The sequence below is a fragment of the Salvelinus sp. IW2-2015 genome, linkage group LG27, assembly GCF_002910315.2.
Source record: "Salvelinus sp. IW2-2015 linkage group LG27, ASM291031v2, whole genome shotgun sequence".
Lineage (NCBI taxonomy): Eukaryota > Metazoa > Chordata > Actinopteri > Salmoniformes > Salmonidae > Salvelinus > Salvelinus sp. IW2-2015.
The window spans coordinates 30,080,717-30,097,602 of record NC_036867.1 but is presented as its reverse complement, the minus strand read 5'-3'; the positions used below and the strand labels follow the sequence as shown (position 1 = coordinate 30,097,602).

The window sequence follows — 16,886 nt, the reverse complement described above, 5'->3', positions numbered from 1 at the left end:
GTGTTAAAGTGTGGAAGCAAGAGAGGTCCAAAAGTTGGAGCATTGATTGTGGTGGTAGTCATATTAGATCGCTGTGGATGGGGAAGAGAGACGATTTATCAAAAGCACATTTTCTAAAGATGATACTGCTGTGATTACTGAAGGTGATTGCTAATACTCACCTGTACACAATCACACACCTACTGTACACTACATACAGGTCTTGCTTTTTCTCCAAAACACACACACACACACACTTACAGTGTCCAGATCTACTTCATCCTCCCGTGAGGTGAAGTCAAGCTGCCGTCTGGCCGGCTTACCATTGGCCCGTCGCAGTAGTGAGGCATGCTGGGAAACGGGGAGGTGCATTATGGGTGCAGAGAGGATGCAAACACACACACAGTAAACATGCAAGGGGACGGGGAAGGTGCACTTTATTCATGTAGCTCTCTTTCTCTATTTAAAATGTTCACATTTTCCTTTCAACACCTTACCTTCCACTTATTCAATCTCTCCATTGCATACTGATTCTATATGTGGTCATGTGCGGCGCTAGCAATGCCAGGGTGTGGGTTCAATTAGTGATAACGTACTACATACTGTATGTATGCATGCACTGTTCTGTTAGTCGCTTTGTATAAAAGCTAAGTGGCATATATATTTTCTCCTTTCCATCTTGTAAACCTAAACTAACTTCCCGCACTTAAGTCAAGCAGGTTGAGTTTACAGCAAAATGGGTACAGTAGATACATTGTAATCCATATCACACATGCAGACTTCAGTGATTACAATGCATTCACTCACTGTACTGTAAATACCACACTTTCCAATGGGTAGTATACACACACAACATTGTGTGTTACACGGATAGCAAACAAATGTAATACAATGAGTTGTACGGTGCACATTTGACATGCAGTTGGGACTTCAAAACACCATGCAGGGAACTAGAGAGGGTGGTTTCGAGAGGACGTGCGTACACACACACATTCATCATCATACCATTCATCATCATACCATTCATCATCATTCAACATGTTTGAACAAACAAACCACTGCAGCAGTTTATTTTTCCCCCTAACCAAACAGCCTTTCACTGTCATAACTCAKACAGCCAGCCCACCCTTTTAGTCTGAATAAAGGAAGTCCCACAATGCCCCATAAACGGCAATCATTATCCTGCCCAAACTAAAAGCCTGCACATGGAAAAGGGGCTTTTGATAGGCGGAGATAACTGGGCMTTGTTTGCAGGCTGACTCTCATACAGACGACAACAGAGGATAGAAATGAACAAACTATCAGTGGTAATAATGTTTCACGAAGAGATATTGTTATTCATGGTACATCTTAGTTAGTTTTTAGGAAACAATTGGGAAAACAGGATTGTGAAGATTGGAGTGTGTTACCTCAGTACTGGCTGGGCCCTGTGGCGGCTGGGGGCCTTGTGAACCCCCTTCCTGCTCGGGCCCTCCTACTGTCCTAGACAGCACCTTGTCGATATCCAGAGAGTCCATGCTGGACGCGGATGCAGAATTAACGCTGGACCTCGAGGAGTGGCCCCCCGCCTCGTGTTCACTAACCGTGCCCACTGAGCCCGTCCTCCGGTGCTGCGAGGACGAGGAAGTCGCCGAGGGGCGCCGGAGGGTGGTCGAGGAGTAGGAGGAAGAAGTCTGGTGCGCCGCCTCGTCCATGCTKAGTGACGCCTGCTCCAACTGGGCYGTGATGTCGTCCAGCGAGAAGTTCGATGCCGACGGGCGCCCGTGGGAGTTGGAGCTGCCCCCTCGGACGGTGGAGGCCGGTGACGCCCGGGTACTACTGCTGGTGCTGCCCCCGCTGCTACTCCCCCCACCGCTGCCTGTTTGCTTGACACTGGCGCTGCGACCCCCCGGGCATCGCTGTTGACATTTAGCCTGGCGGGCGGTGCCGGTGTTGGGCTTGCCGATGGTGCTGAGCTCCTGTTCTATGGAACACAAGTCAGCCATCAGGGCATCCAGGTCTACGGTCTCTGTCGTCTGGTTCAGAGCCTCTGTAAGGAGGGGGAATAGAGGACTGTGAATCCACATTATTTTGAATAAACACATGCTAGTACATACACACATACACTAAACAGAAGCTAAAATATTGATTTCATGAAAGTGTGACGGTTGAAAATATACTTTTGCACAGCAGTAAAGCAATGGTGGTGTGGGTCACACAGGCATGTCACAGACACCATGCTCTTCAGGAAGTAGGTAGGGCATATAGGTCTGAGTGTGTGTYTTACCGTTGATGTTGTACATGGAGAAGCGGTACGAAAAGTTAGCCATGTTGGTTTCCTGTCTGAGAGGGGCCTTCTGGACCGGCTTCTGTGGCTTCCCGTCATCCAGACTCTGTAGAGGACAAATCACACTATCAAAATCACYACTAGCTTAAAGATATTCTCTGATACTTTTTAGCCACTAGTTCTGAATAGTCCCCCAATATTGTGTACTACCTCACAAATTATTGCCCTCTCGCTCTACTGTGTGTGTKTCTTGCTAGCTGTCACTCAAATGGTGAGAGGCTGAAACTCAAATTGCTAGGGGACTGGCCCACGTGGGGGTAAATGTAGGGAAAATGGCACCACACAGATTCCAGAAAACAGTTGTTTTCAAACTAGTGATTCCATGGCTAATTGAGGTAAAACAGTAATTCTTCTCAGATTATGCATGTATGAACTGCACATTAGAGGTCGACCGATTAAAATCGGCATGGCCAATTAATTAGGGCCGATTTCAAGTTTTCATAACAATCGGTAATCGGGATTTCTGGACACCGATTATGGCCGATTACATTGCAATCCACGAGGAAACTGCGTGGCAGGCTGACCACCTGTTACGCGAATGCAGCAAGGAGCCAAGGTAAGGTGCTAGCTWGCATTAAACTTATCTTATTAAAAAAACAATCAATCTTAACATAATCACTAGTTAACTACACATGGTTGATGATATCACTAGGTTAACTAGCTTGTCCTGCGTTGCATATAATCAATGCGGTGCCTGTTAATTCATCATCGAATCACAGCCTACTTCGCCAAACGGGTGATGATTTAACAAAGGCGCATTCACGAAAAAAGCACAATCATTGCACGAATGTACCTAACCATAAACATCTTTTGCCTTTCTTAAATCAATACACATAAGTATATTTTATTTAAACGTAGATATTTTAGTTTAAAARAAATTATGTTAGCAGGCAATATTAACTAGGGAAATTGTGTCACTTCTCTTGCGTTCATTGCACGCAGTCAGGGTGTATGCAACAGTTTAGGCCGCCTGGCTCGTTGCGAACTAACTTGCCAGAATTTTACATAATTATGACACAGGTTGTGCAATGTAACAGCAATATTTTGACTTAGGGTTGCCACCCGTTTGCAGCAGCAGGCTCGTAAGCATTCATTCAAACTTTACAGCGTTTGCCAGCAGCTCTTAGCAATGCTTGAAGCACAGCGCTGTTTATGACTTCAAGCCTATCAACTCCCGAGATTAGGCTGGCAATACTAAAGTGCCTATTAGAACATCCAATAGTCAAAGGTATATGAAATACAAATGGTATAGAGAGAAATAGTCGACACGTCATAATTCCTATTAATAACTGCAACCTAATATTTCTTTACTGGGAATATTGAAGACATGTTAAAAGGAACCACCAGCTTTTATATGTTCTCATGTTCTGAGCAAGGACCTTAAACGTTAGATTTTTTTTAAATCGCACTTTTACTTTTTTTTCCAACACTGTTTTTGCATTATTTAAACCAAATTGAGCATGTTTCATTATTTATTTAAGACTAAATTCATTTTATTTATGTATTATATTAGGTTAAAATAAGTGTTAATTCAGTATTGTTGTAATTATCATTATTACAACAAAATATATATATATATATATATATATAGATTAATCAGCCGATTACCGGCTTTTTTGGTCCTCCAATAATCGGTATCGGCGTTGAAAAATCATAATCGGTCGACCTCTACTACACATGAAACAAAGTACCGGAGCATGTCTTTAATGCATAACAATACCAGACTTTAACAGGCTTGAAGGAAGTGGAAGAAAGCTAACATGACTCAGCGAATGGGTGGGAAACTAGGATAATATGGTTGGCGAGATACGGTTACCAGGATACGATTGCAAGGGTACGGTTACTAGGTTACAGTTACTAGGACATGGTTGCATGGACACTATTACTATGATATTGTTACTAGAATATGGTTACTTGGATATGGTTTGCTAGGATACCGTTGCCACGATATGGTATCCATGACATGGCTACCAGGATACGCCCATCCTCCCCTACTGCAATACCTGTGTGAGTTTGTCCAGCTCTCCCAACCAGGCTCCAAACATTTTGTCTAGGTCCTGGTCTTCCTTATCACTGTCCTCCTCCTCTGCCCCGTGGTCCAGCTCATCATCAGACATATCCGCCATCTGGAGGCAGACACAGAGTACCTCATTTGAATACAGGAATCCCATTACAGTTGAAAGGATTAAAACATTTCAATTCACAAGCATACGCAGACACATTTACTAAGAAAGAATTCCATCACACAGTGGCCGCGATGAATCCACAACGTCACCAGCTCAACCTTCTTACGTGTTACCATGGCAACCGCCAAAAAGAGCTCTATAATGTGGAGAGATACGGCTGCGCAACGGCAGGAGGCTATTCCCTGTTGTCTGCACGAGATACAGTATAGCACATGCTGGATGCCGTTGAAAGGCCTACTGAGTTGAGCCAAGGCCTATTCCCCACGAGTGGCTGCCCATACTGCTTGGCTGTTTTGTACAGTAGTGAGCACTGAAATGACCGCATGACACAGTCCACATAGGCGCCACATCGATTTATAAAGAACGTTATGGCTTCAATAAACCCATCATACCTATGGTCAGACATTGGTGATGAGAGTCAAAGTCGACTGTCAGCCACAGCCAGTCATGAACTGTGTCCCAAATTGCACCCTATTCCCTTTATTGTGCACTAGGGCTCTGTAATGCATTATAAAGGGAATGGGGTGCCACTTGGGACAGTGCCATGGTGTTCGTATCACAGAGCCTCATTGTGCCATCTAATGACAATGACAGAGCGCCCTCTTGTGGAAAGATTAGAAAATAGGTGATTTATTTATTTCCCACCTTTTACACTGCTGGGATAATGATTCTCAGTGTGTAAATCATGTGCAGTGTCATGACTAAATGCCACACCGGTAGAACTTGAGCCAGTGACACTACAAGCCTTTAAAGCCCCTGTGCACGCGCACACACCGAAGCCCCTTCCCCTAACCCCACCCACATCTGTGTGACTAAACCAATCTCTGACCCCACTCCTTTCTGATCCACTCCAACCTTGTGTAGACAGAAGCATATTGGTGTAATAGCTGACCCCTTCACATCCTGTTCCTATTGCATCACTTCCTGGTTGGAGAGGGAGACAGTTTAGTGGAGTATTAGTGTCACACAACCTTAGGAGCGAAAACACAGCATGGGATCCAGTCAGAGGAATGCTATCTTATCTTTATCTACTGATAGGCTCCATGAGGACATGGGGAGGCACAGCCATACACAGTGGGACACAAGAAAACACTCCCTCACACATGGGCACATACAGTTGAAGTCGGAAGTTTACATACACCTCAGCCAAATACATTTAAACTCCGTTTTTCACAATTCCTGACATTTAATCCTAGTAAAAATTCCCTGTCTTAGGTCAGTTAGGATTCACCACTATTTTAAGAATGTGAAAATGTCAGAATAATAGTAGAGAGAATGATTTATTTCAGCTTTTATTTCTTTCATCACATTCCCAGTGGGTCAGAAATGTACATACACGCAATTAGTATTTGGTAGCATTGCCTTTAAATTGTTTAACTTGGGTCAAACGTTTCGGGTAGCCTTCCACAAGCTTCCCATAATAAGTTGGGTGAATTTCATTTTTTTGGTGAGTTCTATTTTTGTTTCATCAGACCAGAGGACATTCCTCCAAAAAGTACAATCTTTGTCCCCGTGTGCAGTTGAAAACCGTAGTCTGGCTTTTTTATGGGGGTTTTGGAGCAGTGGCTTCTTCCTTGATAAGCGGCCTTTCAAGTTATGTCGATATAGAACTCGTTTTACTGTGGATATAGATACTTTTGTACCCGTTTCCTCCAGCATCTTCACGAGGTACTTTCTGTTGTTCTGGGATTGATTTGCACTTTTCTCACCAAAATATGTTCATCTCTAGGAGACAGAACGCGTCTCCTTCCTGAGCGGTATGACGGCTGCGTGGTCCCATGGTGTTTATACTTGCGTACTATTGTTTGTACAGATGAACGTGGTACCTTCAAGCGTTTGGAAATTGCTCCCAAGGATGAACCAGACTTGTGGAGGTCTACAATTTTTTTTTCTGAGGTCTGGCTGATTTCTTTTGATTTCCCCATGATGTCAAGCAAAGAGGCACTGAGTTTGAATGTAGGCCTTTAAATACATCCACAGGTTCACCTCCAATTGACTCAAATGATGTCAATTAGCCTATCAGAAGCGTCAAAAAGCCATGACATAATTTTCTGGAATTTTCCAAGCTGTTTAAAGGAACAGTCAACTTAGTGCATGTAAACTTCTGACCCACTGGAATTGTGATACAGTGAATTATAAGTTAAATAATCTGTCTGTAAACAATTGTTGGAAAAATGACTTGTGTAATGCACAAAGTAGATGTCCTAACCGACTTGCCAAAACTATAGTTTGTTATTAACAAGACATTTGTGGAGTGGTTGAAAAACAAGTTTTAATGACTCCAACCTAAGTGTATGTAAACGTCTGGCTTCAACTGTACACATGCACACCCTCTACCACTAAACTGTAACCACAGATTTCAATGACTACGCCCCCCCTCCTCGCTTTTCACACGCACAAACTAGTGAGAAGTGAGACAGAAACAAGCACACACACGGCTACATGGGATCACGGGCATGGCAGCAGTGTGTGACAAAGTAGCCTAAAAGACACGGAGGCACAGTGTTATCCCCACAATATTTCCCTGTGTTCCTACAGTACATTAACCCCTACAACAGCCAGACCTGGGTTCAAATACTATTTGAAATCGTTAAAATACTTTGAACATTTGCTCAAGCCTGCCTAGAGTGCCAGGCAGGCAGGTTTGCAGTTTGGGGTATATTCTATGGGTTCCATTGCACCAGGAGAGCTCAATCAAGTATTTGAAGCCAGGTCTGATAGCAGCCCACTCAGATGGAACAAACTGTTAGAAGCTCAGGCCTAAGGTAATTTCATTGGTTTTCCAGGGGGTATAGTGCTTCCCCCTAACTGTGCTGTGAGCCCCTTGATAGGGGACTGTACCAGACAACAGGACCCTCTACAGGTACATAGGGGGGCTAACCCCAAATTGACCCCTGTTTTTGATACTGTGTGTGTGTGTGTATACTTGTTTTCCTACCTTATCAGGACCCCAATGTCCTAACAATTCACCCGAATGGCTTGACAGTGTAGAAAAACACTTTTTTCAAATGCTATTTTAAGCTTAAGGGTTAGGTTTATGGTTTTGGGGTTAGGGTTAAGGTTAGGTTAGGTTTAGGAGTTAGGGAAAAATAGGATTGTTAATGGTCAAACATTCACTCAAAAAGTCCTGAGATTCCACGAGAATAAAGCTGTGTGTGACCCGCAATCTGATCCAAGATCAGCTTTGAGCTTGTATCTGTACAGTATCATTTTCTGCAGCATTATGTTGGAGTGTATGTGTGTGTGGGAGGTCGTATAACTTAATAGCAATGTCTCAAAGTGGGGAGCAATGTGTTTAAGTGTGGAGGGAGCAGTGGAGAGGAAAGGCAAGAAGGGCTTGCTTTGAAAATCCCCTCTCTTATTCCCCTGAGAGAGAGAGCAGAGAGAAGAGAGAGAGCAGAGAGAGAGCAGAGAGCAGAGAGAGAGCAGAGAGAAAAGAGAGAGCAGAGAGAAGAGAGAAAGCAGAGAGAAGAGAGAAAGCAGAGAGAAAAGAGAGAGCAGAGAGAAGAGAGAAAGCAGAGAGAAGAGAGAAAGCAGAGAGAAGAGAGAGGAGAGAAAAGAGAGCTTACATACTTCGCTGCATCTCTACCTCCAAATCCTTATTTTCTTCTGCGTTAACGGCTCAAAGAAGGAGCGAGAGGAAGAAGCAGAAGAGTGAGAGAGGAAGGGAGAAAGAAAGGCAGAGGGAGCAGGGAGGAAGGAAAGAGGGAGAGAGAGAGTGAGCGAGCAGGGAGGGCTCAGAGTGAGGGAAAGAAGAGAGAACAGGGAGGGAGAAAAGGGCTGCTGTGCTGAGTTGCAGTTAGCATCCTGTGGTTAACCAGCCTGTGATTTGGGCCTAGTTTGGCTGAGTGTGTGAGTGGGCCTGGTGGGCACCGGCACAGGCCATAAACACACAGACAGACACTTATACCCTCACTCACACCCTCACTCACAACACACAAAAGTTCATGCGTGCAAAATACGCACAGCAGCTGGAAAGGAGTCTGTTTCGGATCATGAGCGGACACATTCAAGATAGCTAGCTTACACAGAACCACTGTTGTGTGTATGCGACTGTGCAAATTTACAGGCATGGACAGTTACACGCACACAGTCTTCCCACACTGTGTCTCTACAGCTGCCCAACCATCGCCCCCCTAAGACCCCTTGGCCATCCCAGTCAACCATTTAGTTTGCATGGCCACCATATATGTGAGATACACAATGTACAGTGAACAGGGCACACACCCGTTTGTGTGTGTATGTAGTAGCTGTGCGCGCGGCAAGTGGTGGGACAGGGTGACGGTTGGGGGGGGGGGGGGGGGGGGGGGGGGGGGGGGGGGGGGGGGGGGGGGGGGGGGGGGGGGGGGGGGGGGGGGGGGGGGGGGGGGGTCAGAACAGGAAATGGCCTAATTTCCCCCACAGGCTGTTCCATAACAACGCCCAAGCCCAGCAGTCAATCAAAACCCAGCATCGCCATTGTTACAGCGCCAGGGACAGGGCTTCTTTACAGCATGACATCATGGCTAACCGAGGAGGACAGGAAGAGGAAGAGGAAAAAAACGGAATAAAATAAGCCTCCTTTCTGTTTGCAAATACACTGGTGGTGCTATCATATAGACTGCTGCGTCCGAAATGGCACCCTATGGGCCCCGGTCAAAAGTAGAACACTATATAGGGAATAGGGTGCCATTTGGGAAGCAAGTATAGAGATGAGCGATCAGCCACTGCCTGTAGTCTGACCTGTATTTGCCTGTAGTCTGACAGCACTCCCCTTGCTGTAATAAAATTATAGACACACACACTTTTTGGGTTGTTGACCATAAGCTTTAAACAGTGCTGCCAACTATTGAAGATGGGAATTCTCACTCCAAGCTGTTGTCATCGGCTCCACTCCTAACCGGTGGTCTGGTGGTTCCCAAAAATTCTGTTTTAAAGCTAATTTCCTGCAATTCTACATATTTTTTACATGGCCAAAGCCCATGACCTGGGTGGATTTCGATTTTCTTTTAATTATCACAGGTCAGGATTCTCCATGACTTGGCTTCAATTACTTTGAGATTATTTGGGCATGACATTGAGTATGCTAATTGGGGGTCATTAAATTACATTGGTTTATGGTTAGAAAATGCTAATACTAAACGTTGGTGGCAGTGTCTAACCAATAGGACCATAGAAAATACTGCATAGGAGGTTGCGCTCCAAGAGGGTTCGCCGCCCCTGATCTATGCTTCCCAAATACTTGGGGTTTGAATATGTTCATGTGACATTTGATTTCTACAAATTACCCCACATTCAAGAAAAATCTCATGAAAATAAATCTTCAGTGGGTGAGGATGACTGGCAAAACGTTGCCACCATCTGACTCTACATAGGAAAGCTACTTTGCATTTATGCATATCGTTTCTGCCTAGCAGCTTGTGCACAATACTAAAGACCGGATATTTGAGGCAAGGGGCGTTTCAATATAGCCTATTCTCATGACTTGGCCTACACTACCAGGCCAGTGTATTAGGTACACCACCCCGTTAACAAAAAAATGGATCGGTCCAACAGACAGTGAGTCACGTGGCCGTGGCTTGCTATAAAGAAGCAGGCAGGCATCGAGGAATTCAGTTACTGTTCGATTGAACTTTAGAATGGGCAAAACGAGTGACCTAAGGGACTAATGAGCACGGTATGATCGGTGCCAGACGCTCCGGATCCAGTATCTCAGAAACGGCCGCCCTCCTGGGCTTTTCCCGCACGACAGCGTCTAGGGTTTACCGAGAATGGTGCGACAAAAACAAAAACATCCAGTCAGTGCCAGTCCTGTGGGCGAAAACAGCTCGTTGATGAGAGAGGTCAAAGGAGAATGGCAAGAATGGTGCAAGCTAACAGGCGGGCCGCAAACAGACAAATAACGGTGTAGTACAACAGCGGTGTGCAGAATGGCATCTCGGAACACACAACTCTTCGATCCTTGTCACGGATGGGGAATTGCAGCAGACGACCACACCTACTCCCACTGCTATCAGCTAAAAACAAGGAGAAGCGGCTCCAGTGGACACACAATCAACAACACTGGACAATTGAGGAGTGGAAAAACATTGCCTGGGTCGACGAATCCCGGTTCCTGGTGTGTCATGCCAAGGGCAGTCAGGATTTGGCGTAAGCACTATTAGTCCATGAACCCATCCTGCCTGGTGTCAACGGTACAGGCTGGTGGCGGAGGAGTTTCTATTGTTATTTTATTTAACCAGTTGTATCGCCGTCCAATCTGCAGCAAGAATTCAGGCTGTTATGGAGGCAAAGGAGGTCTGACCTGGTACTAGATGAGCGTACCTAATAAACTGGCCATTGAATCCAGGTGAAAGCTATGATCTAGGTTAAACCTATGATGTTTTGTACTGAGTGTACAAAACATTATGAACACCTCTTTCCATGACAGACTGACCAGGTGAATGCTATGATCCCTTACTGACGTCCCTTGTTAAATCCACTTCAAAATGAGTGTAGATGAAGGGGAGGAGGTTTGTGTCAAGAACTGCAACGCTGCTGGGTTTTAAGAACGGTCCACCCACCAAAGGACATCCAGCCAATTTGACAACTGTGGGAAGCACTGGAGTTAACATGAGCCAGCATCCCCATGGAATGCTTTTGACAACTTGTAGAGTCCATGCCCCAACGAATTGAGGCTGTTCTGGGGGCAAAAGACTCAAGCTGGCATATTCGATTTCAAATAGCCCAACTACACTAGAAAAATTGGGAAGTGAAAATAATAAAAATGATGTGGAATAACAGTAGTGTTCTTACTATGATAAGCACACTCATTGGTCTATATTTTAGCTGCACACCAGCCACAGCATAGAGAGGCGTTTGATGTGCATCCAATTGCCTTGGCCCCGGACCCATACTAAACCAATTACAACCTTCAATCTGTCAGGGTACACAGTGCAGTGGCAGGAAAATGAAGGATCTCCCAGGTGAAGCTGACATGGTTACTTTATTTGTCACATGCGCCAAATACAACAAGTGTAGACCTTACCGTGAAATGCTTACTTACAAGCCCTTAACCAACAGTGCAGTTCAAGAAACGTTTAGAAAATATTTACCAAAAATGAAATTTACAATTTAAAAAACAAAATAACAATAACAAGGCTATATACAGGGGGTACCAGTACTGAGTTAATGTGCGGGGGTACTGGTTAGTCGAGGTAATTTGTACATGTAGGTAGGGGTGAAGTGACTATGCATAGATAATAAACAGCGAGTAGCAGCAGTGTACAAAACAAATGGAGGGGCAGGGGGGGGTAGAAGTCTGGTGGCATTTGATTAATTGTTCAGCATTCTTAAGGCTTGGGGGTAGAAGCTGTTAAGGAGCCTTTTGGTCCTAGACTTGACAATTTTATGGGCTTTCCTCTGACACCGCCTATTATATAGGTCCTGGATGGCAGGAAGCTTGGCCCCAATGATGCACTGGGCCGTTCACACTACCCTCTGTAGAACCTTACGGCCAGATGCCGAGCAGTTGCCATACCAGGCGTTGATGCAACCGGTCTGGATGCTCTCGATGGTGCAGCTGTAGAACTTTTTGAGGATCTGGGGACCCATGCCAAATCTTTTCAGTCTCCTGAGGGGGAAAAGGTTTTGTCGTGCCCTCTTTACGACTATCTTGATGTGTTTGGACCATGATAGATCGTTGGTGATGTGGACATTTGAAACTCTCGACCAGCTCCACTACAGCCCCGTCGATGTTAATGGGGGCCTGTTCGGCCCGGCTTTTCCTGTAGTCCGCGATCAGCTCCTTTCTTGCTCACATTGAGGGAGAGGTTGTTTTCCTGACCTCCTCCTATAGGCTGTCTCATCATTGTCGGTAATCAGGCCTATCCCTGTTGTGTCGTCAGCAAACTTAATGGTGTTGGAGTCATGTTTGGCCACGCAGTTGTGGGTGAACAGGGAATACAGGAGGGAACTAAGTACACACCCCTGAGGGGCCTCTGTGTTGAGGATCAGTGTGGCAGACGTGTTGTTGTCTACCCTTACCACCTGGGGGCGGCCCGTCAGGAAGTCCAGGATCCAGTTGCAGAGGGAGGTGTTTAGTCCCAGGGTCCTTAGCTTAGTGATGAGCTTCGTGGGCACTATGGTGTTGAACGCTGAGCTGTAGTCAATGAACAGCATTCTCACATAGCTGTTCCTTTTGTCCTAGTGGGAAGGGCAGTGTGGAGTGCGATTGAGATTGCGTCATCTGTGGATCTGTTGGGGCGGTATGCGAATTGGAGTGGGTCTAGGGTATCCAGGATGATGTTGATGTGAGCCATGACCAGCCTTTGAAAGCACTTCATGGCTACCGACATGAGTGCTATGGGGCGGTAATCATTAGGCAGGTCATCATTAGGCACAGGGACTATGGTGGTCTGCTTGAAACATGTAGGTATTACAGACTCAGAAGGGAGAGTTTGAAAATGTCAGTGAAGACACTTGCCAGTTGGTCCGCGCATGCTTTGAGTACACGTCCTGGTAATCCGCCTGGCCCCGCAGCTTTGTGAATGTTGACCTGTTTAAAGGTCTTGCTCACATCGGCTACCGAGAGCGTTATCACTTAGACGTCCAGAACAGCTGGTGCTCACGTGCATGCTTCAGTGTTGCTTGCATAAAAGGCATTTTGCTCGTCTGGTAGGCTTGCGTCCCTGGGCAGCTCACGTCTGGGTTTCCCTTTGTAGTCTGTAATAATTTAAGCCCATCCACATCCGACGAGCTTCATAGCCGGTGTAGTAGGGTTCAATCTTAATCCTGTATTGACGCTTTACTTGTTTATCTGAGGGCATAGCAGGATTTCTTATAAGCGTCCGGATTAGTGTCCCGCTCCTTGAATGCTCATGATATAGAATTGCAGATGAATATGATCCCATTTCCAAACAATTTTCAAGCACAGTTGATAAGTTAAACGCACTGAATTGGATTAAGTAGAAAATAAAAGCAGTACTTTTTTCAATAATTGAGAAATAAAAAGGTGTGGTGTGTGAAGAGGGTCAAATGCATCTCACGTCCAACGCGTGAGAGTTGGCTGCAACGCGTGAGAGTTGGCTGCACCGTTTAAATCCACGTCCCAGGTGCTAATTCACTTAAAGCTGTTAGAACACCTGCTACTAAGGGCATGATTGATTTACAACCGGGGGCATCACCACTACCTGAAAAACACATCGTGTGGGTGTGTGAGTTCTATGTGAGTTATCACAAAAACAAACATAAATCCCTCTCCTTCACTCCCTCCCTCCCCTTCACTTCCTCCCCGTGTCTCTTTCTCCCCGTGTCTCTTTCTCCCCGTGTCTCTTTCTCCCCGTGTCTCTTTCTCCCCGTGTCTCTTTCTCCCCGTGTCTCTTTCTCCCTCCATCACTCTCTCTCCAGGCTTGTGTGCCTATGAGAAGCCTGAGCATGACACTCCCTCATCTGTCTCCCATCACCACCGGGGTCAGAGAGAAGGGGCCACCTCAGGGTTCAGAGGTCGCCCCACTGGGGATGTTGTGGTGTTAAGCCTCTGCCACAGTGGGAGGGGTACACAGGAAACACACACGTCTGCCCCACACTAGGCCACCAGTTTGAGTTGGCCTGTGCCTCCGAGGAGGGGGATATAGAGGGAGAGAGCGAGAAGAGAGGAAAGAGAAAGGGGGAGAGAGATTGAGGGAACTGTCCTGGAAAAGCACTGCTCTAAATTAAAGAACGTAATGGCTGGCTTCCAGTTCTTAACCATGAGGCTAGGAATAGAGAACAGAACACACAAACTGTCAATGTACTGTTGAGTGCTCAAGCTGGGCAAGGGCGAAGAGTGTTTCATATAGAGAAGGGACAGGACGTGATGTTGTTGGCCTATGGAGGGCCAACAGGCAGCGTCAAAGGTCATACATGGGATGCTCACTGACAGTCAAGTCCGGAGGTGTAGAACCCTAACCTGTAGCCTATGCATCTGTATATAACCACACACACACCCCCACAAGCCGTATAAATGTGAATTTTAAACACTACATGAATCTCAATGACACAGATAAATGCAGACTGATGTTATGTAGCATGTAGCCTAGTAGAACAGTGTTTAACCTAGGTGTTTGGTTGACTTCCGTGTAATCTGAATAGAAATCAGCTAGCCACTCATGCTTCACATGCAAACCAATTGACCTTATTTAAGTATATTTGAGAGGGGGAGGGAAGGAGAGAGATAAGAAGCGGCAGGTAGCAGAGCGGTTAAAAGCGCTGGGCCAGTAAGCAGAAAAGTCGCTGGTTCGAATGTCTGAGCCGGCAAGGTGTAACAATCTGTCATTCTGCCCTTGAGCGAGGCAGTTAACCCCCAACAACAACTGCTCCTCGGGTGCCGTAGACATCGATTAAGGCAGGCCCCCTGCAACACTGATTCAGAGGGTTCAATGCGGAAGACATTTCGGTTGAAGGCATTCAATTGTGCAATTGACTAGGTATCCCCCTTTCCAAAAGAATGGACAAAAACAAGGAGATGAGGATTGATAGAGCAGAAAGTAGGGAGAGAGAGAGAATGGAAGGAGAGTTAGTCAGAGAGAGGGGAGGAGAGAGAAAAAGGGAGAGAGAATATAAGGAGAGTTAGGCAGAGAGAGGAAGGAGCATGAGGGAGAGAGAAATAGGGAGGGAGCGAGAGAGAGAATGAGAATGGGGGGAGGGAACGAGAAAGAACGGGAGAAGGCATTAGGCCAATTCAACACTAATAGAATGAAACTGGCAGCTTCATTAAATAGTACACGCAAAACACCAGTCTTAAAGTCAAGTGAAGAGGCGACTCCGGGATGCTGGATTTCTAGGCAGAGTTCCTCTGTCCAGTGTCTGTGTTCTTTTGCCCAACTAGATCTTTTATTGGCCAGTTTGAGATATGTATTTTTCTTTGCAACTCTACCGACAAGGCCAGAATCCCAGAGTCGCCTCTTCACTGTTGACGGTGAGACTGGTGTTTTGCGGGTACTATTTAATGAAGCTGCCCATTGAGGACTTGTGAGGCGTCAGTTTCTCAAACTAGACACTCTAATGTACTTGTCCTCTTGCTCAGTTGTGCACCGGGGCCTCCCACTCCTCTTTCTTTTCTGGTTAGAGACAGTTTGCGCTATTCTGTGAAGGGAGTAGTACACAGCGTTGTACGAGATCTTCAGTTTCTTGGCAATTTCTCGCATATAATAGCCTTCATTTCTCAGAACAAGAATAGACTGACGAGTTTCAGAAGGAAGGTCTTTGTTTCTGGGCATTTTTAGCCTGTAAGCAAACCCACAAATGCTGATGCTCCATATACTCAACTACTCTTAAGAGGGCCAGTTTTATTGCTTCTTTAAATAAGAACACCAGTTTTCAGCTGTGCTAACATGATTGCAAAAGGGTTTTCTATTGATCAATTAGCCTTTTAAAATGATAAACTTGGATTAGCTAACACAATGTGCCATTGGAACACAGGAGTGATGGTTGATGATAATGGGCCTACATAGACATTCCATTAAAAATCATCCATTTCCAGCTACAATAGTCATTTACAACATCTACACTGTATTTCTGATCAATTTGGTGTTATTTTAAAAATGGACAAAAATGTTGCTTGTCTTTCAAAAACAAGGTCATTTCTAAGTGACCCCAAACTTTTGAATGGTAATGTACGTACCGAAAGTGAATTAAKGAAGAGACCGCAGAGTTCCAATTTCCACAGAGAATTTTACAAAAACACATTTACTTGAAGAACAGTACAAAGTTTGGTAACAGAATGACGTTTTGTGCTATTTGTGTCATCATTTTGTTACTGTGGAATTGCCCATTACATCATAGATGAGATTACGTGGAAGTCTGCAGTCTCTTCGTTAATTCACTTTGCATCCGAGTAGGAACAGAACACTGTTGCTTATTTGGGTTGTTCTCAGTCTTGTCCTGGGTCCTGTTCATGAGAGCTTACAGGACCAGAACGTTTTGCAACGGAAAAAGAGTTTGTCGTGTTTCTTACTGAACAAGTTCAGAATCAGATAGTACATCACTTAGTTTTGGAACGCTCTAGGTCGTTTCGTGCCCACTGAACAAGACCATGGTAAGCGTGAATGCAAGTGTGTGCGCGCACACACACACACACACACAGCTCACCTTTCTACACTAGCTTCACTATCTCCAACACAGAGGATTGATGACCCTTTTATGATTAAAAAAGTGGACGCTGTAGAGTTTGTGACTATGCCGTAAGCTGTATGAAAACACATCATGAGTAATGGCTGAATAGACATTTCCATAAACCAAACTTCTAAATGGGTGTGGATGTAGTCTAATTTTGGCATCGTACCCCACCCACCCACACAATGCTCTCACACACACAACCAACTCCCTTGTGCGTGTCTGATGCATGAAGGACGGAGGGGCTAATAAAACAGTGGCAGCAGTGACACATCGTCTCAACA

At 45.4% G+C, this 16,886-nt stretch overlaps 1 protein-coding gene across 1 annotated transcript in view; it reads right to left on the bottom strand.

Moving 5' to 3' along the window:
- LOC111953338 (ras-associated and pleckstrin homology domains-containing protein 1) overlaps positions 1-16,886 on the bottom strand; it is a 70,891-nt gene that overhangs the window by 20,317 nt on the left and 33,688 nt on the right. Inside the window, exons 4-7 of the mRNA XM_070435528.1 lie at positions 4,309-4,431; positions 2,246-2,351; positions 1,389-2,008; positions 241-330 (exon numbers count right to left, since the gene is read on the bottom strand). Coding sequence (XP_070291629.1) covers positions 241-330; positions 1,389-2,008; positions 2,246-2,351; positions 4,309-4,431 — 939 coding nt within the window. The remainder of the gene's footprint in view (positions 1-240; positions 331-1,388; positions 2,009-2,245; positions 2,352-4,308; positions 4,432-16,886) is intronic.